The 21710-nt window shown below is 32.2% G+C and overlaps 2 protein-coding genes across 2 annotated transcripts in view; one reads left to right on the top strand and one right to left on the bottom strand.

The window, feature by feature from the left end:
* The window catches only part of LOC126735178 (protein kinase C), a 34535-nt gene extending 31001 nt beyond the window's left edge, over positions 1-3534 (top strand). Inside the window, exons 11-12 of the mRNA XM_050439128.1 lie at positions 471-635; positions 705-3534. Coding sequence (XP_050295085.1) covers positions 471-635; positions 705-872 — 333 coding nt within the window. The 3' untranslated portion in view covers positions 873-3534. The remainder of the gene's footprint in view (positions 1-470; positions 636-704) is intronic.
* A 2060-nt stretch (positions 3535-5594) lies between these two features.
* Positions 5595-21710, bottom strand: part of LOC126735177 (sushi, von Willebrand factor type A, EGF and pentraxin domain-containing protein 1) — an 82711-nt gene continuing 66595 nt past the window's right edge. The window contains exons 13-19 of the mRNA XM_050439126.1: positions 20431-20610; positions 12264-12503; positions 12022-12201; positions 11782-11955; positions 9547-9723; positions 9385-9493; positions 5595-9329 (exon numbers count right to left, since the gene is read on the bottom strand). Coding sequence (XP_050295083.1) covers positions 9071-9329; positions 9385-9493; positions 9547-9723; positions 11782-11955; positions 12022-12201; positions 12264-12503; positions 20431-20610 — 1319 coding nt within the window. The 3' untranslated portion in view covers positions 5595-9070. The remainder of the gene's footprint in view (positions 9330-9384; positions 9494-9546; positions 9724-11781; positions 11956-12021; positions 12202-12263; positions 12504-20430; positions 20611-21710) is intronic.

A 21710-nucleotide genomic window follows, 5' to 3' on the forward strand; every position in this document is an offset into this window, starting at 1 on the left:
TCCAATTGAGCATGTTCGGGATTGGTTAAAAAGGCAACTTCTTCAATGATTTGACTTTTTTTTAAAGCGCTCTGGAGCTTCGTCTTGCTGTGACACATGTTTGGGAGGAGTTGCCCCAAGAATTAATTAATAATTTAATTTTAAGTATGCCTAGGCGATGCCAAAGTGTTATTAATAATAGAGGTAGACCATCTGGCTATTAGTTTAATTTGTATTTGGATTAATTTTTAATTGAAGTTAATAATTATATTGTTATTTTATTCGAATAATGTAAAAAAATTGCAATAATTAACTTTTTTTCCAATCTTCTTAAAAATATTAACATATTTGTATGTGTTCCCTAGACCATTTTGATATGTGTATGTACATTTCATTAGTGAAAACCGCATTAAAAAATATTGTAAAATAAAAAAAGTTATCCAGGAAACAGGAATTTATGGGTGAATAATACCCTTAATTGTGCCTTTTAGGTCAGTATTTTGAAAGGTTTCATGACGAAACACCCGAGCCGACGTTTGGGTTGTGTAGCGAACCAGAACGGGGAGGCGGCCATCCTGGTGCATCCCTTTTTCAAGGAAATCGACTGGAACGCGTTGGAAACTAGGAAGGTTAAGCCGCCCTTTAGGCCACGTATCGTAAGTCCATTAAATTTTAATTAAAACTAAACCCCGGCATTAATTACACACGTCTTAATTAAATCACAGAGAAGCAGGAAAGACGTGGCTAATTTCGATGCCGAATTCACGAGGGAAGAGCCGGTCCTGACGCCGGTCAGTAACGAAGTACTGCAATCGATCAATCAAGAGGAATTTCAAGGATTTTCAATCGTAAACAAGGATTTTAACGCGAGTCGGCTGATGTCGCCCGATTAAGCGCACCGCCACCACCACCACCCACCCCAACCATCCTCCCCACCTTATTTAAGAAGAAGACTATTGGGTTTCTAGTTGGTTATAAAACGTTGCTGTACATTTTTAACATTGTGAAACGGGTATGGTCGGTTATGGTTCTTTTGAACTTTGTATAGATTTAACCGGGATAGTTGGGTTTTAAATGGGATGTTTTTTAGTTGTTTTCGTACGGGTTTTGTTAGTCGTTAGGAAAGTAAAATTTCCAGCTCCAGAAGAATGAAATACATATTTTTTTAAATACAATCCTTGGTTGTGTTAAACTATTTTAGGATGTATTCTTTAGGTGAATCACGTCTACCGCATTTCACTTTCTTTCAACGCAAGTCTGGAAATGTTATTTTTCTAACATAGAAACATTATTTTATAACGATCGTCCGGGATTTGTGATGGGTATCTAAGAGTCAGAGATCAATTTTTTCATTCTCTAGTGACACTCCTGATCATCTGGAATTGCCACTGAATGACGTATTCAGACCAAAATCAGCCGAAAAACAGTAGTTTTATCGCGTTTTCTCGATTATTTTTCACCTTCTAATATGTCTGAAATCACCTTCAATATTCAAACCCAAAAAGCATTTAAACGGAAACATCAAAGAAAAAACGAGGTGAAGATCTTCAGGGAAATAATCACGATAATGGTACATAAAGGATTTGACTTGTCATCTCTGTGATAAATTTAAGGATTTAATCTTGAGACTACGAAACCGGTTTTTATTACAAGATACTTTGGTTTAAGTAAAATCTGTATTGTTGTGACGAATTCATAATGAGTTACTTATTATATTGGGTATTACGTCACTTATAGCAAAAATCAATTTAGAAATTTTTATCTCACACGCTCACCAATTGAAAAGAAGAAGAAAATAGACTTATTCACGTATTTAAAATAAATATGAACTTAAATCTGTAACGATACCGTTCGATATACTTAAAAAATAGTTTGTCAAACTATTAATAAACCGTCAAATCATATAAAAAAGTATATAAAGTATTTTCGAATTAGGAAGAAATTTTGATGAGACTGTATTACTGCAAATTTGAAAGATAAGTATATTTTATTTTTAATTTAATTTAATTTTACTTTAATTACCTTGATAACGGTAGTAGATATAACTACCGAAACGTTGGTTCAAATTAGGTATTTTTAAAAAAAAGTAGGTCTTGTTGTTTTTTATCGTTTTTTTAATTGTAATATTCATAACAAAGTTAGGTAGGATATTGAAAAGAAGAAATGAGCTCAGAGATTAATAAATTGAACCTCAGCTCCTAGGTATATAAAAAATCTATTATACCTCAAGTAAATTATTGTATTTAAAACTTATTGAACTTAAATTAAATTAAGTATATCGAATCGAATAAATTAAGTATCGTTACAGATTTAAGTTCATATTTCTTTTAAATACGTGAATAAGTCTATTTTCTTCTTCTTTTCAATTGTTGAGCGTGTGAGATAAAAATTTCTAAATTGATTTTTGCTATAAGTGACGTAATACCCAATATAATAAGTAACTCAAGATACTTTGGTTGTCACATGTTTACTGTAATAATTAAAGTATTTTTTCTTATAATGTAGTAGTAAGTAGTAGATGCCAGCTGGCCTGGCCGCTTGTACGTTACGCCCATTTAAAACCCTGTCAGATAACCACCAGGAATTTAGTGAAAAGCAAAAGAAAAAACAGCACGGAATCTAGTAAAAAAAATAAATAAATAAATGCGTAGCTCTGTTAACACTGTTAAATAAATATTAAATTAATTATAGGTTGAATGTTTAAGTTTTGAGTCATCAAAATAGAAGAACCCCATTTATCCAAGATTCCAATGTAAGTTGATAAGGTTGCCTCTAGAGTAAACATTTTTATTACATTTAACGGTTAGGCAAATTGTGAAAATAAATATTATATATATTTTTTTCTGTTGATTGGTTGCTAGCGCATTAAAAACGTTTATTTTTATTTATTTATTTTTTAAATTGAAACGTTCTTAATCAACAGTCGGCGACCTCTCTTAATCAGTAGATTAACGATAATATGATGTCGAATTTAGGTATTAGAGGCAAGTTCGGATAAGTGCAATATATTGAATAGCATTTTAGCATGGCGAATGTTTTAGTCTTAGATAGGGGTAGGAGGGAAGCTTTATGGAAAACCATTAATATCCGTTAATTTAAATTTATTTGTATTAGAACGGCGTTTTTTTATAAGGCTTCTCACGTCTGATATCCGAAGAAGTAAAACGTTTGCCATGAATTGTTACCCTTTGTTAAAGAAATTTATTTTATGTGTCACGCGACGACATGGTGTTTTCGTTTGTTCATAAATATTTAAGCAAATTTGCCAAATATATTAGGCCTTGGAAAGTAATTTAAATGAATATATCCTAAAAAGTATCAGCAGTTATTGTTTATTTATTTTGTTTTTTGTAAAATTATAGTATTTATCTATTTTAGATGTATATTTATTTATTTACACTTTTTTTTCTCTTATTTATTTCTCGAGCTTTAACTTATTTTTTTTTTTAATTTAAAAATCGTGAAGATGTGTTTGTGTTTTGTGGTTAATGTTATTGTTTGTATATTTTTGTGTATTTTTGTTCAGATTTAATATAGATGTTAACATAATATAAATTTTGGTTGTATTTTTTATTGCACCTCAATTTAGACACAATTACGTTAAAATATCTAAGAGATTACTATACGATTCCAGGGGCACAAAGTGTATTGAGAATGCAAAGAGCACATCGTATTTTTGTAGAAGGACGTTAATAGACTAACATTTTTTCACTACACGTCAAATCGTCGCCTTGCACACAGAGGGGCGTATCTGAAATATTTGTATTTTACAGGAGAAGCATTTTAAGATGTTGGCTCAAGAGAAACTCTCGCTGTGAGAAAACGGTTTGGAATTTGTGGCTTAATTTTTGTGCTCATGTGGGCATCTATGATTAGAACAATTTGCTATTATGAAATTTTAGATAAGTTTTCCAGTTTTTCCAAAAATCAAAGAAAGATTGAGATACGCCTTTTTGTGTGCTGTAATCGAATTGTTTTAAAAAAGTTACGCCCTTTGCAAAATAACAACAACCCATGGTAATCAAACTTTTATTCGAAAAATTAAACATTTATTAAGTTTCAAATTAACCTAGTACTTCAAAGAAATGAAAAAATTTTGTTAATTTTTTAACTTAAAAAATATATCATAATAAACCAAAAGTAAAAAACTCTAACAAAAAAACTAAACTGTTTATAACATAAAACGATAAAAATAGGGACTTATTCATGTGGAAGAGATCTGTAAAATGGCACATGCTCCTGAGATCGAATTAGAGGAGTTTCTCCACTGCACAAAGAAATTAGGTCCTGATATTTTAGACATGTTATCTTTGGTCGTTCATTGTTAAGTTCTCTGAGGGAAAAATGATCTATGTTTGTTCTCTTCAAACTAAGGCTTCTATAATGTTCATCACAGTGAGACACTTTAAAAAAAATATTATCTGGACTTTCCTTTTTAACTTTATTTTTAAAGATTTCTGTCTAGTTGATTTCGTTTCTGTCATCATCTTGGCGTATGCTTAAAACTCTTAAATCTTTCGACAAGCATTTAGTATAGTATATCCCTATAATTACATTATAGGGATTTTAAGCCCTAGCTAGTCTAAAAATCGACGCGCCTTTTTGTCTGCTGTTTTAAAATGGCTTGATGAGATACGCCTAAACAGTTATAACCCAGGCAATAAATTATATTGAGTTACGCCCTTTTGAGAGCAGCTAGAAAAGAGCAAATTTATCAACCTCAGGGCGAAATCCAAAAAAATTCAAATTATGAGTTACGCCCCTTTGTATGCAAGGCGACGAAATGTACATTGAATAAATTCAGAGAAAATACTCAGCTTTGACTTTGCAATGATGGGAATTAAAATTCTATCACTTTAATTCAGATAAATAATAGTTAGCCTCACTCAGTCCTACTAGAGCGACAGGTCACAAAATGTGTCTTACAATTTGCTTTGTTTTGTAGAAGATATTTTAAACACCGGGAAGCCAACTGGAATTCGCCTCGGTCATTCCAGAATGACATAAGTGGTACACCGCACGACGTCTCGAAGGTTAACGGGAATCATCCGAAACAGGGTAATTTATAAGAAGCCACAGTGCCGATAGTAGATAAGTTCAGTGAAGTAAAGTTCAGAATATTGGCGTGAAATTTAAATAGTTCTAAGTAAATACGGTAAACATAAATATCACAGTAGTGTGAAGAAATTATCCGTGATTTTGTAGCTAAAAAGTCTAGACCCAAATATCTGAGATGGTGAATGTTGGAAAAGCGGGTTCTTGACTAGGCTGCAATAATTTGAATAAAATTAATGATATTCAGAGCATTTTTTCTATTACTTGTTTTAATCCTCTTAAAATAATCAACAATATTATTTATTAAGTACTCATAAAAAAACGATATCAAAATAGCATTTTCTTGTTAAAAAAAGTTAAAATCAACCACTGAAGTAGCCGTTAATGCATTCAAAGACCATATTTTAGAGGATAATAAATTGAAGTTTATAATATAAATAGCATGTCAGCACAATAAACCTTAATTTGACTTGAATGTTCTTTCACAGTAAGAAACATTGGTAAAATGGTTAAACATTAATGCTGGCTCGGGGGTTTTTAATAACCAGAAAAAAAAACTATTTAAATTAAAAAAACTATATTCACTTAATTACAAAATCAAATATTTACATAAAATTACAGTTTTCTCTTAACCAACAAATACAGAAATAACAATTTGTTAAGAAATAGTAGAAAAGGCAGAAATATTTTGAACATGTGATGAAGCAAACTAGATAATAAATTAGGTAACTTTTATTATATAATAGTTTCCATAGTGACTTATAAACGTAAAATTATAAAAGAGATTTTCCACGCGAGGAATATCCAGTTATCTCCTTTTTTACTATCGAACTATTTAACTCACTGGTGCGTAAAAATTACAAAAATGTTCGCACATTAGTATCGCCCTATTACCCATTGAAAATATTAATAATATTAAAGTGATAAAAACATTCTTGTTACAAGCCCAGACATATCCATAAAGTACCATAAAAGCAACAAAAATCAAATCTCCTTGTCCATTATATGCAATTTTCGGATGAAAAAGAATTTCCCCCTTATAAAATTATTAACTAACTGTAACTATTAGACAATAATGTCTTCCTATGTTAAAAAATGTTATGCCTCTCAACTGCCTGAAAGAAATAAATAATTATTAACTTATTCCAGGACGTTAATTGAGTGATTTCTTAAAACCCTTCTGATATTTCCAGAGTTTTATCAGCAAACCTCATCCGCTCAATGCTGATTTACACACAGATGTTTTTGTTTGACTCATTTCTTAAGGCTTAGTCCAATTACTTACATTATTATGAAACATCGCCTTGCTGGAGAAAACTTAATATTTTTTTATTTACAATCGGTTCTGTACAATATTATATGTTTATTCTTTGAAAACTGGGCTCCACTTACATTTGAAAAAAATGGATAAAATTGAGCGGATCTGAACCCAGGACCTTTGCATGTATCTACATTCATTTAAAAAAAAAAAAAAAAAAAACAAGTTTCGAACTTATATTTAGATTGAGAATAGGTTACACGTGTTTCGCCCCTCAAGCCATCATCAAACTTGATGCACAGCTTCTAAACACCACGGTCTTAGAAAAAAAGTCCCTGGGTAAGTAAGGTAATTTTTCTTTCAGGACTTTTTTGTCTCATGCTCTTAATTTAATTTTTTTTTTGAATTCTAGGGATTTGAAATGATTCTTCAAGTTTTCAGGATTTTTGAGACATTTCTTGCATCTTTCATGCATGTTCCAGTATCATGGAACAATTTTCAATTTTTTTCCAGGTATTGTAAGTTGCTTCCAGGTATTAAGAGTTATTTTTTTAATATTGACTTGATTTTTTATGGCTTCCAGTAATTTGAAATATTTCTTAGGTTTTTGACGATTTCTTGTTTTTTTTTATTTTCCAGGCATTATCAAATAATTTCTTATATGCTTCCGACTTTTCTTTCCGACGAAACAATTTTCAATTATATTCCAAGCATTTGAAGTTTTTCCAAGTTTGCAAATTGATTTTTCTTTCAAAATTTCATGGATTTTTCGTGTCATAGAGTCTTTACTTCATTTTTTTTGTCCAGGGATTTGAAATGATTTTTCACACCTTCCAAGACTTTGGAGCTATTTTTTACATTTTCCAGGCATCTGAAATAATTCGTAATTTGTTCCAAACTATTAGACTAATTTTCGATTTTATCTACATATGAAAACTAATTTTTTGTCTCAGGATCTTGACTTAACTTTTTTTCATGATTTTTAATATTTCCAAATATTTTAAATAGTCCAGACTTTTAGAACTTGTTCCAGTAAAATCATTTTTTTTTCCGGGATCTTAAGACCTTTATTTTAAATTTAATCACAGGCTCTTCCAAGTATTTAAAATTAATTCTTTATATTTTCCAATACTTTGAGGCCATCTTCTAGATCTTCCAGATATTTGAAATAATAGTTGTTCCAGACTTTGTGGTTTAAGTTTTGATTTTATTTCAGGCATTTGGAGTCTGTTCCAGAAATGTGAATTGATTCTTTCAGGATTTTAGGAGCTTCTTTGTGTTCCAGGCCCTAGACTTGATTTTTCCAAGTATTACAATTCATTTTTTAAATGTTCCAGTATTTTGGAACGATTTTCACTCCTTTTCCAGGCACTGTTCTTAAAGTTTCTTACAGGGATTTAAAGTTATTTTTTTTATCCCAGACTTTTGATTCGTTTTTTTATGGCTTCCAGTAATTTGTAATATTTCTTCTCATTTTCCAAGATTTTTGAGGATTTCTTAGTTTTTTATATCTTTCAAACTTTTGGAACCATTTTCAATTATATTCCAGGCATTCGAAGGTTTTCCAGCTATGTAAAATCATTTTTCTGTCAGAATTTTAAAATAGACTCTTTAATTATTTTTTTTTATAGGATCCATGGATTTGCAATGATTTACCACATTTTTCAAGACTTTTGGAGCTATTTTCAACATTTTCCAGGAATCTGAATTAATTCGTAATTTGTTCCAAACTTTTGGACTAATTTTCGATTTTATTTTAGGTATGTAAACTCATTCTTTCAGGATTTTTTTGTTCCAGGCCCTTGAATTAATTTTTCATGTTTTTCACGATTTTCAAGCATTTCAAATAGTTTTATTATATATTCCAGGCGTTTAAAGTTTTTTTCAGCCATGTAAAATCATTTTTCTTTCAAGATATTAAAAGTTTATTTTAAATTTAATCACATGCTCTTCCAGGTATTTGAAATAATACTCGTTCCAGACTTTGTGGTTTAATTTTCGATTTAATTTCAGGCATTTAAGGTCTCTTCCCGGAGCGAAGATTCAATATTTCAGAATTTTAGAGGCTTCCTTCTGTCCCAGGCCCTAGACTTGATTTTTAAGACACGTTCTACATCTTTCAAATAACTCCAAATTACACTACCAACTACAACTTCCAAAGCGTTACAAATAATTTCTTACATGTAGCAGACTTTTGGAAGAGTTTTAAATTAAATTCCAAGCATTTAGGTTTTTTTTCAGTCATTCAAAATCATTTTTCGTCGAGGATTTTAGAAGCATTATTTAATTCTAGGCTCTTAATTTTTTATTTATTTATTTCAAATGATTTTCCAGAATTTTGGACCCATTTTCTACATTTTGTAGGCATTTTAAGTAATTTGTTCCAGTAGGTTTTTTGCCGCAGATCCTTGAGTTAACTTTTAATGGGTTTTTCAGTGAATTTTCATATTTCAACTTTAATATTAAATTCCATTCAAGGTATTTTAAGCCATCAAAGACATTTTAGGTTTTACCATCTTAGACGTAATTTTTTTACATTTTCCTTTATTATACGTTTGAATCAATTTAATATTAAATGTAAGATTTACTTTACGCACCAGTTAGTTACATTAGAAAAATCCCCTTCTTGGGTCCGTCTCTATATACAATTTTTAGGTACAGTTTTTACCCTAAAACACACAAAATTATAATCTCACTCTTGTTCAATCTATAAAAACAGTCGCAAATTAACGATTTCTTTTATCACATTTTATATTTTCGAGTCTTGAAACTCGTCAACTACCGCACAGCGACTCCGTTTATCGTCACGACGTTCCCGTTGGTTCGTCCCACAGGTTCGGGTTCGTAGGTTCCGCTGTCCCTTCTCCCGCCCTCCTCGTACGGGGCGTCATAAGTATTCTCGCGAATATTATCGTAAATATTCGTGAATCCGTTCCGGTCGCTCAGTGTAGCGTAACTCATCACCGCCGCGTTTCTTTCTTCTTTACGTTCCGCCCCTTCGATGTTTTCCTTGTTTTTTACCGTTACCGGTTTCCTTCTGCGTATATTAAATGATTGTTTAATTTGTAATATAAAAATATGACAGTACTTACAGTTTCAGGTAAACGATTCCCAGTAACACCAGTAAGAACACGACCACACCCGCTCCGATACCGATGTGGGTTCCCAAGTTTGATTCTTCTTGTGGCTGTTCGATGACCACTAAAATTTATGCATTGACATTCTGTTAAGTTCGTTTCTCTCTATTTACTCACTTTCGCATTTAGGTTGTTCCCCGGACCACTGGCCGTTATCCAGACATTTCCTCAAATAAGGGCCGACCCTTTCGAAGGTTGGTATACAGTGGTACTCGATGGCGCTATTGTAAGTGGTACCATTCATGACGATCACACGGCCGTTGTCTATGGTACCAGGGTGTCCACAATCTACCGCTATTAACAAAAACAATATTAGTACTCGATTGTTGCAGAATGTAGATCTTCAATTATCTGTAAATTATTAGATTTTTAAATCCTACTTGAACAGCTAATAAATTGCTTCAAATCTGCAAAATCATAGAATTTACTAGGAATTAGTTGAAAATTTGCAAGGTCTGAAATATTTAAGAAAAGGCTCCAAACGCCTGGAAGAATTTCGTCAAATGCCTGAAATAAAATGTCTTATATAAAATATTGGAGTAGAATTTAAAAAAAAATTGGAAAATATGCAAAATTATTATAAATCCTAAATGCCATTTTTTGTGGCTATAAATTCCTGGAATGAAATAAAATTTAGCTCAAAAAATGTGGTAAAAGGCCTGGAAGATAGAGATAAAATTAAAAAATGCCTGGAAGAAATTAGGTCGAACATATTAGGTGCTGAAAAATTATTTAATAGTTGCGAAAACCACAAAAAAACTAAATGAAATGCTAAAACTAAATTTAACGATTCCAGGCCTTTGGAGTCTTTTCTTAGATATTTCAGACCTTTATGTAAATTGTCAACTAATTCCTAATAACTTCAAGCCTCTTCTAAAATTTTGCAGATTTGAAACAATTTTGTACTTATCCAGACGATTACAGTCATTTCTTATACTTATATTCGATTCTAGATTAAATATTAAGAGACATTTATTTTATGCCAGGCATTTGACATACTTTTTTACATTTTCCAGGGATTTGATATAATTTCCAGAATTTTTATGTCGGAAATTAAAACCCAATCCTAAAGTATTTTTTTTTCTTCCTTTTTTTGATTTCCCGTATTTTACATAATTTTTTATAACGAATTTGAACTTATTTTTTCACCATGATTATACAGGGTGTTCCGTTGATCATGTTACAGAACTTCTAGGGCAGATAGAAAACGTCAAAAGAAAAACAAAAGTTCATATAAACATGGGTCCGGAAAAGCTTCCTCAGGGAGCTAGAGCTCTTTGAAAATAACCTTTAAAAACTAGTTTTTTTTTTTAATAGCTCCGGAACTACTTTAGCTACCGCAACCAATTTTGGGAGGCAAATTATTGTTAGTACGTTTATTCTTTTGAACCTACTAAATAAAAAAAAAATTACCAGGGGCTTCAGAATCAGGGGGGTTTTTGGTAAATTTAGGCCCATTTCTCTAAGACTTTAATTTCTGCCCGTTTGGGCATTAGATTATGATGTTCCTATGCCTTTTACATTATTTTTATGATTGAATTCTGTATAATTTTATGTGCACCAATACTGTTTTCGTAAGTTGCGCTTCAGAGCAATATTCCATATCTTAGTAATGGTTCAATTAAAGCCTTAATTTCCTAATTATAATTAGGAAAAAAGTCTTTATTCTTGTTTTAGTTGTAATTAGGTTAGTATGCTTTAACAGCACATGCGCGCTAGCTCGTGTCTGTGTTATCCGTTGTTTTTATAGTCGCAGTTCACTCCGCATTACTCTAAGCATTGTGTAAAATATTGTAGTAACAAAAAAAATGCAATTTTTTGTGTAAAATGTTTAAGTAGTAATAAAAGTTTTTTAAATTTTTAACTGTTTTGAGGTTTCTAGAATCTTCCAAACATTGGGATTAATATTCATTTGTATAGTCCTTTCAAGGTTATTCTTGGTCATCTTTCTTCCAGGATTTTAAACACTTTCAGCCCAATCATTTGAAAGAATTTCAATTATTATTATACAAGTTTCGAATTCATATCTTTCTTTGCTTCCAGTAATTTTTCATATTTGCCAGGTTTCTGCACTCCTTTCCAATTCTACCCCAAAAGTTTTAGATCGCAGGCTTTCGAAGGCATTTTGGTTTAATTTTTTACACCTTCCAGGCATTTCATGCCACTTATTATATGCCTTTTGGACTAATTAACAATTTTATTACAGTCTATTAAGGTTTCTTCCAAGAAGCTATTTTTTATCCAAAGATTTAAAATATTATTTTTCTCGTCTTTTTTAATTCAGACCTTCAAACCACCATTAAGTTCCTTATATAATTTTTTTGCCTCTTTAACATTATAAATTAAACTTACGTAAACAGGTAGGGGCTCGCCCACTCCAGACTCCTTTCTTCTGACAGAACCTGGTGGAGTTTCCTTGCATGGTATGTCCCCTGGGGCAGTAATACTGAGCCACTCCACCCACACTGCGAGTGCTCAACTTATAAGTCACACCGGCGAAAGTGTCCGGATCTTTACACTGAATTTCTAATGGAAAAAATTAAGTTAACGTTATAAAAAGTGCTTTTTTAATAGTAGTAGTAGTAGTAGTACCTATGCAAGCGGGAGTATCTGAGCTCCAGGTACCGTTCTCCAAACAGAGCCGTCTAGACACCCCGTCCAATTCGAAATTGGGGTCACAAGCGTACAATGCTAAAGCGCCATAGTACGTGGCGTTCGATGGTAAAGTGACGTCGCCGTGTGGGATTTTTTGAGGGTTTCCGCAGTCCACATCTATTATAAAAAATAATCAATTAAAAACGACATTTATAGCAGAGAATTTTCTTAGTACTTACAGACACATTGCGGTACTCCGCCGCTCCAATGTCCGCTATCCTCGCAAGTACTCAAAGGTTCGCCTATCACCTTGTAACCCCGCTCGCACCTATATTTGGCCAAGGCGCCTATTTTGTAGGTGCTGGCTCCTACATTGGAGGATTCCGCGGTACGGATCAACGTTCGCCCGTACATCCGGTCGTTTCCCGTTACCGACAAGATACTATGCTCGGCCAATATCGGTTCCGGACATCTGATTTCTATGAATAAATAATTGGTTTGTCTTTAAACGATCCAACATTTTGTAAGTTATCCGGGAAAGATTTTGGGTTTCGGTATAAGTGAAATAAATGTTCAGTTTTAACTCAAAATTGCCGACTAATCGCAAAATATAATTTATTTTTCAAAGCGATTTTAAAATCCCGAACTTAGTCATAAAAATTAATAATAATAATAAGTCTTTTATTGGCCACTGTTTACATGATACTATTTAACGGATTTATTTTAACTAAATCTATTTAGAAAAACGGCAGAAAAGAGGTTAAAAAACAATTTTAAAAAGATACAGGTTTAACCCCCTGTGTGAAGTAAATTACAAAACTCAAAAAGAAAAAATTATCTATAAATATACATGTTTCCAAAATAATACCATATTATCTATATTACTCATAACACAATCCTATACTATTCTACACACACGCCATACACATACAGGGTGTCTCACGACGAATAGACGCGATCGATATTTCGGAAACTAATTTTTCAAAAATTTTGAAAATTTGGCAACATAGCACAGTCGATGGGGGCTACACAACTAAAATATTTTGACAGTTGTGACGTTTCCGGTTATACCGGAAGTAGGTGTCAACTTCGTTATTTTAAATGGAACATCCTGTATATTTTTACTTTTTTGGCTTTTACGTGAAATTCTAAGTATATTTTGTGTATAATGTCCTATACCTAAGTGTAACCGTTTTTGACATATTTTTAATTTCATGTGAAAAACTATGTTTATAAGCCCTAACATAATTACCGATTACTCCCTTTTAGTAGCTTTTATTTATTGGTTAGTTTTGGTTTTATTTTAGAGGAAGGACCACTTTAAAAGACTATTTTAAAATTTGGCTAAAAAAAAGATACAGGGTGGTCAAAAACTAGCATTAAAAATTAAAATGAAAAAATCATTAAAAGTCAATTTTTTTAAATGGAAACCCCCTATTTTTATAATTTTTTCATTAAGATAATTAAAAATAAGGTTAACTTTGTATAAGGTTATCTAGTCCAAAAATTGATAGTTTCCGAAATATTGGCAGTTTAAATTTGGCCTAATATTAAAAGCCGTATAATAACACGGCTCAAGGATTGTTGATTAGTTGGGCATGACGGTTGTCATAGTTACCGCTAGAAGCGGCAGTAAGACAATGGATTATATGCATTAAATTTATAAGTTACTTGCTATTTAAGTTTTCTTCGTAAAAGTGTAATTTAATTAAAAAGTGTACATTTCTGTTATAATCCATTATCTTACTGCCGCTTCTAGCGGTTACTATGACAACCGTCATGCCCAACTAATCAACAATCCTTGAGCCGTGTTATTATACGGCTTTTAATATTAGGCCAAATTTAAACTGCCAATATTTCGGAAACTATCAATTTTTGGACTAGATAACCTTATACAAAGTTAACCTTATTTTTAATTATCTTTATGAAAAAATTATAAAAATAGGGGGTTTCCATTTAAAAAAATTGACTTTTAATGATTTTTTTATTTTAATTTTTAATGCTAGTTTTTGACCACCCTGTATCTTTTTTTTAGCCAAATTTTAAAATAGTCTTTTAAAGTGGTCCTTCCTCTAAAATAAAACCAAAACTAACCAATAAATAAAGGCTACTAAAAGGGAGTAATCGGTAATTATGTTAGGGCTTATAAACATAGTTTTTCACATGAAATTAAAAATATGTCAAAAACGGTTACACTTAGGTATAGGACATTATACACAAAATATACTTAGAATTTCACGTAAAAGCCAAAAAAGTAAAAATATACAGGGTGTTCCATTTAAAATAACGAAGTTGACACCTACTTCCGGTATAACCGGAAACGTCACAACTGTCAAAATATTTTAGTTGTGTAGCCCCCCTCGACAGTGCCATGTTGCCAAATTTTCAAAATTTTTGAAAAATTAGTTTCCGAAATATCGATCGCGTCTATTCGTCGTGAGACACCCTGTATATGTATATTGACATTACTAGTGCAATAATAACTACTATATAACAACACGATAACGCTCGGTGCCAAGTGAATGGGATACAAATTTAACAGGGAATCATTCTCGTAAAAATTTCTTATAAAAAAACTTAAATCCGCCTAATGATAATTTTTTGAATCTTTCAGGAATTTGGATATACCGGGTGGTGCGTCGCCGAGCGGAACATAGAAAATCCCATGTAAATTTTAAGGGAGTCAATTATTGGCTTCCCTGTACACATTGGCGGCTTGCTAATAGGGGCGCAAGCGCATATAGCTCATTTATCTTCCTCTATTTGTCGTGGGGCGCGCTCACATCCGCGTCCATAATTTGCCTGAAAAGCTACTCTCGACGACCCATCTCCTCGGGTTTTATCACGCTCGTTACCGATAGCGAGGCGCGCAAAAATTTAGCGCCCCAGTTTTATGGTGGATTCGGCTTTTGTTTGAATGTTTTGTAAATCGAACCGCAGGCGGCAGGAAGACGTTTTTTGTTGTTTATTCGGCAAAATTTTGTTTTTAATCGGTTCCGTGTTCGGTGGTTTGTGTGTGTCTGAGTATTTCGAGAGTGAACAATACAATAATTATTATTGAAATTTAATAATGAATCGTGTAAGCTTTTTAATTAACTGTAATTTTTCAAATCTTTCACTGGAAGAAAAAGTAAACATTAAGACTTTAGGCAGACCTTTGTCGGATTTAAATATTACTCTCTAAGATCTGTCGATATTTCAATCAAGCATTGCCAAAATAAGAAACGACACCGATAATATTAAGGCTAATATAGAATTAAACTTTGAAAGTGTCAAAAGAAGAAGAACTGACGATAACTTGAGAAGTATTATTGCAAAAGAGGTATGTGATACAGTTGTTACCCAAGCGAAGGACAGATTTTCCTATCGAGGTCATCTTCAAGCAGCTAACTTGTTCGATAAAGAAGCGTATCCAAAATATAACAAGACCTTTCTAGTGGATATTTTAGATAATGTAGTTACTTTTTATCCAATGTTATGTAAAATTAGATTAAGAACTAAACTAGAAGTCATTTACTCAAGACCAGATTTCTCACAAAATATTGGAGCTATGAACTTGCTTTCATTTATTTTAGAAAATAATCTTGGCGAAACATTTGCCGAAACAATAAAATTATTAAATATTATTGTGACGACCCCAATGACAACTGCAGAGGCCGAGCGCAATTTTTCCACCCTTAAGCGAATAAAAACCTTCCTGCGAAGTACTATGCTTAATGAAAGACTTAATGCTTTAGCCATGATGTCCATCAATAGAAATTTAGTGATGGAAATAAACAATTTTGATGAAAAAGTAATGGAAAGATTTATAAATATAAAAGACCGTCGAACAGATTTGACTTTTAAGAAGTAGCTTAAGTACCTATTGAACATTTATTAATAAGTATAATTTTGTTCACGTTTTAAAGTTACTTGTTATTGTTTTTAAAACCGCAGAGAGGTGGCAAAAATATTTTTGTGCGAGGTTCCGTGATGTGTAAATGCGACGTGACTGCAAACCGTCATATCTCAGATATTATAACATATACTTAAGTACGTCCAGTTATATTTTTTTATTTATTAGTAAGTATATATTTATTTGGATTTGCGCGCCCCTCCATAGCCCATTGTCACGAGCCGCCACTGCCTGTACATTTTACAGAAAAAATGTAAGATAACTTTTTGAAGAGACCAATCTGGCAAACCCTTGTGCAAAGTTTCAAAAAATTTTACTAAGGGAATCTTGAATTATTCAATTAAATGTAATTGCAAAATTAGCAAATTTCGGTTTAGGTAAAACTAAACGGGCACCAGTAAAATAAATATTGTCACTGACGTGAGGAAGAGTGTCAACAAATCAGTGACAGTCGATATTTAAAAACAAGTATGAATTATTCAATCGACGAAAAAATAGCCATAATTAAGGGGCATTATGCGGGAAACAGTTTTAGAGGAGCAGTATCTGAAATGAAGAGTACAGGGAAAAAACGTGCAAAGTCAGTATTTTATAAAAATTAAGATAATACGTTTATGTGTTTCCTTTCAAAGAATATTTTCATATAAGCAATTAATACCGGCAAGAAACGCACTGTGTCACTGGATATTTGCAGTTTTTAAATAACTATGCAGGGAAAGAACGTGCAATGTCATCGCGATACTAGATAAAAACGTGTTAAGTCAGGAAAAAACGTGTTGGGTTGAGAAAATTATATTGTTTTTTTAAGCTCGTAGGTCAGATTGCCGATTATTTTAACTGAGTGAACATGGCGAGTGACACTAGTGGTGACGAATTAGATAAAAAAATTTGTGGACTATCTAAAAAACGTAAAATAACTGGTCGTATGTCTGATGTTTCAAAAAAAATACGCTTACAGAGTCATGAAGTAGGGCCAGACTGTCATTGTAAGCGATTTCAGTGCTTTGAAAAAGTTTTACCTAATGAACGGGCTAAAATTATTAAACATTTTAATGAGTTAGGTTCTTGGGACGAACAAAGTGCTTATCTGTGTGGCCTTATTCTTCTAAGTCCTGTTTTCCAACGAAGAAATCGTCGCCCAGAAGAAGAAAGTCACTTCCGGCAGGCTAGTTACTTTTATAAGGTAAGAGTGCTACGTTTTGTTCACTTCATGGAATTACACGAAGAAGAGTTCAGACTATTCACACTTCACTTATAGTCAAAGGAGTTGCTCCTAAGGACAACAGGGGGAAACAATCCTATAAACATCGTGCACTTAAAGAAGATATAAAAAACTGTGTTATTTCTCATATTCGTTCGTTTAAGGGTAGGTCTAGTCATTATAGCAATAAAAAGTCAAAGAAAATTTACTTACCTGAAGATTTGAACATTCGCAAAATGCACTCAATGTATAAATTAAAACATCCAGATAAATCTGTGTCTTACGAAACTTACAGAACTATTTTTTCGACTGATTTTAATATCAGTTTTGGATATCCCCGCTCTGACACCTGTTCCAAGTGCGATGAATTCAATGCTAGATTAAAGTCGCTAAATTTAAGGCTTACCCAAAACATCACTTTGGAAATAAAAGAGTTCCTAAATAGCAAAATAAGAAAGCTTACATTAGAGAAAGAACTTCATAAGAAAAAAACAGAAGCCTTTTATGCTAGGAAGAGACAAGCTCGACTTCAAAGTAGGAAATCAATAGAGATAGAAGCGGTGGCCATGGACTACCAAAAAAACTTACCAGTCCCGAACATAACGACTAATGACGTCTATTATAAGTGTCAATTATCTTTTTATTCTTTTAACATCCATAGACTTTCGGATGCTGATTCAGTATTTTATACCTAGTCAGAAGTAGCTAAGAAGGGTTCTAATGAGGTATGTTCTTTTTTAGAAGATTATGTTAAGATTTTAATAATTTTTTGCGACTCTTGTGGAGGACAAAATAAGAACTTTACAGTGTTTCGCTATTTGCACTACCTGGTCCACCGAAAAATAGGGGTTTCAAACTATCAAAGTTGTATTTCCGATTAGGGGCCACTCATTTATGGAGTGTGATAAAAATATAGGTATAATTAACTGCAAATCCAAGACCGAACTACCTTCAGACTGGGTTCGGGTTTTCAAGGAAGCTAGAGTTAAACCAACACCTTATAAAATAGAAGAAGTTAACGACAGCCTTATAAGAGACTGGAGTGCATTTTTGTCTCCTTTGTATGTAAAGAAGTGTCCGTTTTTGAGTCGACCAATAAGAGAGTTGAAAGTCACTGTGAATCATCCAAGAATGATTCTTCATCGTGAAACCTATAATGGATCTTGGACTACTTCCATCGTAACTAAACCAGTCTCCAAACTCATACGAGGCCCACCTTTATCTGAAAAGGAGTTTCACTATCCACCACGAGCTTATAATGGTAAGTTTGTTTTGTAATTCCTTTAAATAATAGTGTTTTTGTTAATAAAATATTTTTTTAGGTAAAATTCATATTTCAAGAGAAAAATACAAAGATCTACAGCAACTGAAAAAATGTTGTGACGAGAGCACGTTTTCCTTTTACGACAGTCTTCCTGTACTACCCGCAAAGAAAATCCCTAAAATGAACAGAAGAGAAAAGCCCGTTAAAACAACAAAAAATAAGCGCTAAACACCAATATAGTAAATACGGTAACATTTAAAACAAAGTGACTTTGCACGTTTTTTTCCTGTTTTTTTTGTACTCTGGTTGGTTTTGTAATAAAATTTAAAAAACTAATTGATATTTTTTAATTTCATTACATAATTTAAAAAGCTAGTATACGGTATAATAATTGTTTCCAAAATCAAAATTTTAAAAAAATTATTAAAAAATTTATAGCGTTTTCAAATTTAAAATTTTATTTTCTCAAATTCAATTAATAGTGACTTTGCACGTTTTTTCCCTGTGGTCTTCAAATATTTTCAGTTTATTTTCCTACCAAGTCCATTCCGTAAAAAAAAAAAACATTTCTTGTATTCGGCTGTACATCAAATTTGACAAAGCCTTATAACAAATTGTTGGCTGGTGGCTGGTGTCTGGTTTTACCTGAACCGAAAATTTGGTAATTTCGCAATTACATTTATTTGAATAATTCAAGATTCGCTTATTAAAACTTTTGAAACTTTGCAGAAGAGTTTGCCAGATTGGTTTCTTCAAAAATTAAAATGTTACATTTTTTCTATAAAATGTACAGGGAAGCCCCTCTTAAAATTTACATGGGTTGTCCTATGTTCCGCTCGGCGACGCACCACCCGGTATATGTTAAATGAAAAAGATCATTCGTAATAAGATGTTGCGTGCAGCGGCGGAGAGATTGATCCTCTATGCCTTAAATTTAAGGAATGAACATCCGTTCGGAATCGAACTTTGCTTGTCAAAACGAGGGACAATTAGAATAAATTACCGAATAAAATAAACTTGCAGCATGTAACTTCCTTCGACATTCCATAGAGAGCCATTTGGTTTCATGCAGTTTGTAGCTTACCGGATCGCGGCGAAGAATACCGTATATATATGGTAAACAAGATTTTTGAACCCGTTGTAATTCTGTCTTTATATATTTGATCCAAGCATGGTCCATACACTACATCAGCAAAATTAAAATGACTCGGCACTAGTGCATCACATAAGTTTATTTTTTGTGATATTGAAAGTAAATGCCTAAATGGAAACAACCTTTTTAAATTAGCATAGCCCAATTGAATACATTTACTTACATGCTGTTTGTATCGAAGGTTGGTGTCAATATTAAGCCCCAAATTACGAGAACAATAAGAATGCGGAAGTTGTTCCGCAGAAGCCATTAAAATTAGATCTTCTTTAAGTGCTCTTAAAAGTTAAGTCTTAAAAAGTTTGATTTTGATGCATTTATGACTAAATTGCGTTTAATAGAAATACTAATCAACCGTTTCAGATCGTTATTAATTTTGCTGATAGCACTTTATGAAATAATGAAAAATATAGTTGTCTATCATCTGCATACAAATGACCTTTGCAATGTTTTAGGCCACTAGTAAGGTTACAATTATATTGGCCCCAGAATACACCTTTGCTGGTTTCAACAAACTGTTTCCGTTTTGTTAAATAATTTTTAATGAGGTGCATTATAGTCAAACCCCACATAGCTCAAAATCGCATAAAGCAGTTTCTGATTGATTCGATCAAATGCCTTGCTATAGCCTAACAGCACTAGTGCAGTAGATTTTCCACGATCAGTGGCTTCAATTATATCATCTGTAATTTACAGAAGATTTAAATAGATTTCGTCTATGTTTACATTTATTTTTATGACTAAGTTCAGGATTTTAAAATCGTCCTGAGAAAGCAAATAAATTTTGCGTTAAACCTGGACTTTGATTCCATTGATCCCGAAACCCAAAACCTCACAAGAGAACTAATACACATAACGGTAAATAGTATTATGTTTAATTTATTATTGTCTAATACCTTCACATTTCGGTGTGGCACTATTCCATAGCCCGTTTTCCATGCAGTACCGCTTGGTCACCCCGTTAATTTTATAGTTTTTGGCGCAGGTGTACCTCAGTTCGCTCCCCAGGTAGGTGGTACCGTTGGTGTAGTGCACCTCGCCGTATAACATGGTGGGAACTTTGCCGCAATCGATGTCTAAATAGGAGAAAAAGTTTTTTTTTTGATGTTTTGGTGAAAGCACATAAGAAGCTCCAGTTTTAATATTGCCCTGATAGCATACATTATTCAAGGAATATAAATAATATTTTGCAAGGTTTTGATTACCTAGAGCTCCATTTTAACAAACGTAAAACTGAGAACGATATAAACAATTATTAAATTGGAAATGGAAGAACGTGATGGAATTGATAGAAACCAAATGAAAATAAAATTAATCAGTGACTGTAATCACAGGAACTGGAAATGTTATAATCATATATCATTATAAACAATATAATGTTGTAATCCCGAGATCTCGATACTCTACAGTTTAATCTCGGGTAAAAAAGGAGTCACTAAATTATTTTAATCTCGAGAATCCCGGAATCAATTAAACCAGAATAATTCATAATTAATTACCTACTCTTTTAAATCCGAGTGAAGTGTTTGTTTTTTTTGTGCAAATGTAAATACTTATTTATTTCCCAATTTTATATGAACGTGCAAAATAACCAAGGAAGTAGCGCAGGCATTGTTTTTTTTTTAAAATAATTCAATTATTAATGGACATTCACATTTAACGTAACATATTAAAATTCTCTTATTAGGCATCATAAATATGTAATATTCTGCGTTTTTGTGTCTCGAATAATCACCTGACAAAGCTAAATGGTTAATTTGATTTTATTTAGTTATTTTTGTATTCAAAAATAATTAATAAAAAAAAATCTCATTGTCTAAGTTGGGAAAAATAAAGTGAAAAAGAGAACCATGTCGTTGGATTTATTTTGACCTCTTAGAAAAATATATGATTTGTAAAATACTGTTTTTTTTTTAATAGAAATTCATGAAAAATTTAAACAATTAAATAATCATGCCTTAGATTAATGTTTTCTTTGGTTGACTGTGAAACTTTTATCCAGTTTTATGAATAAATACGAAAAATATGAATTTTTTAGAGAACCTCTTAAAATCGCACTATTTAACGTAATTCTGACGTAAATACATAAAGAAATAACAACGTTTTACACTAAATGTGTTAAATAGGAACAAACCTTTATTCTACTGCTTTTTTAATTACATATTCCAAAAAAAAA

This window comes from Anthonomus grandis, chromosome 4, assembly GCF_022605725.1.
Source record: "Anthonomus grandis grandis chromosome 4, icAntGran1.3, whole genome shotgun sequence".
Taxonomy (NCBI): domain Eukaryota; kingdom Metazoa; phylum Arthropoda; class Insecta; order Coleoptera; family Curculionidae; genus Anthonomus; species Anthonomus grandis.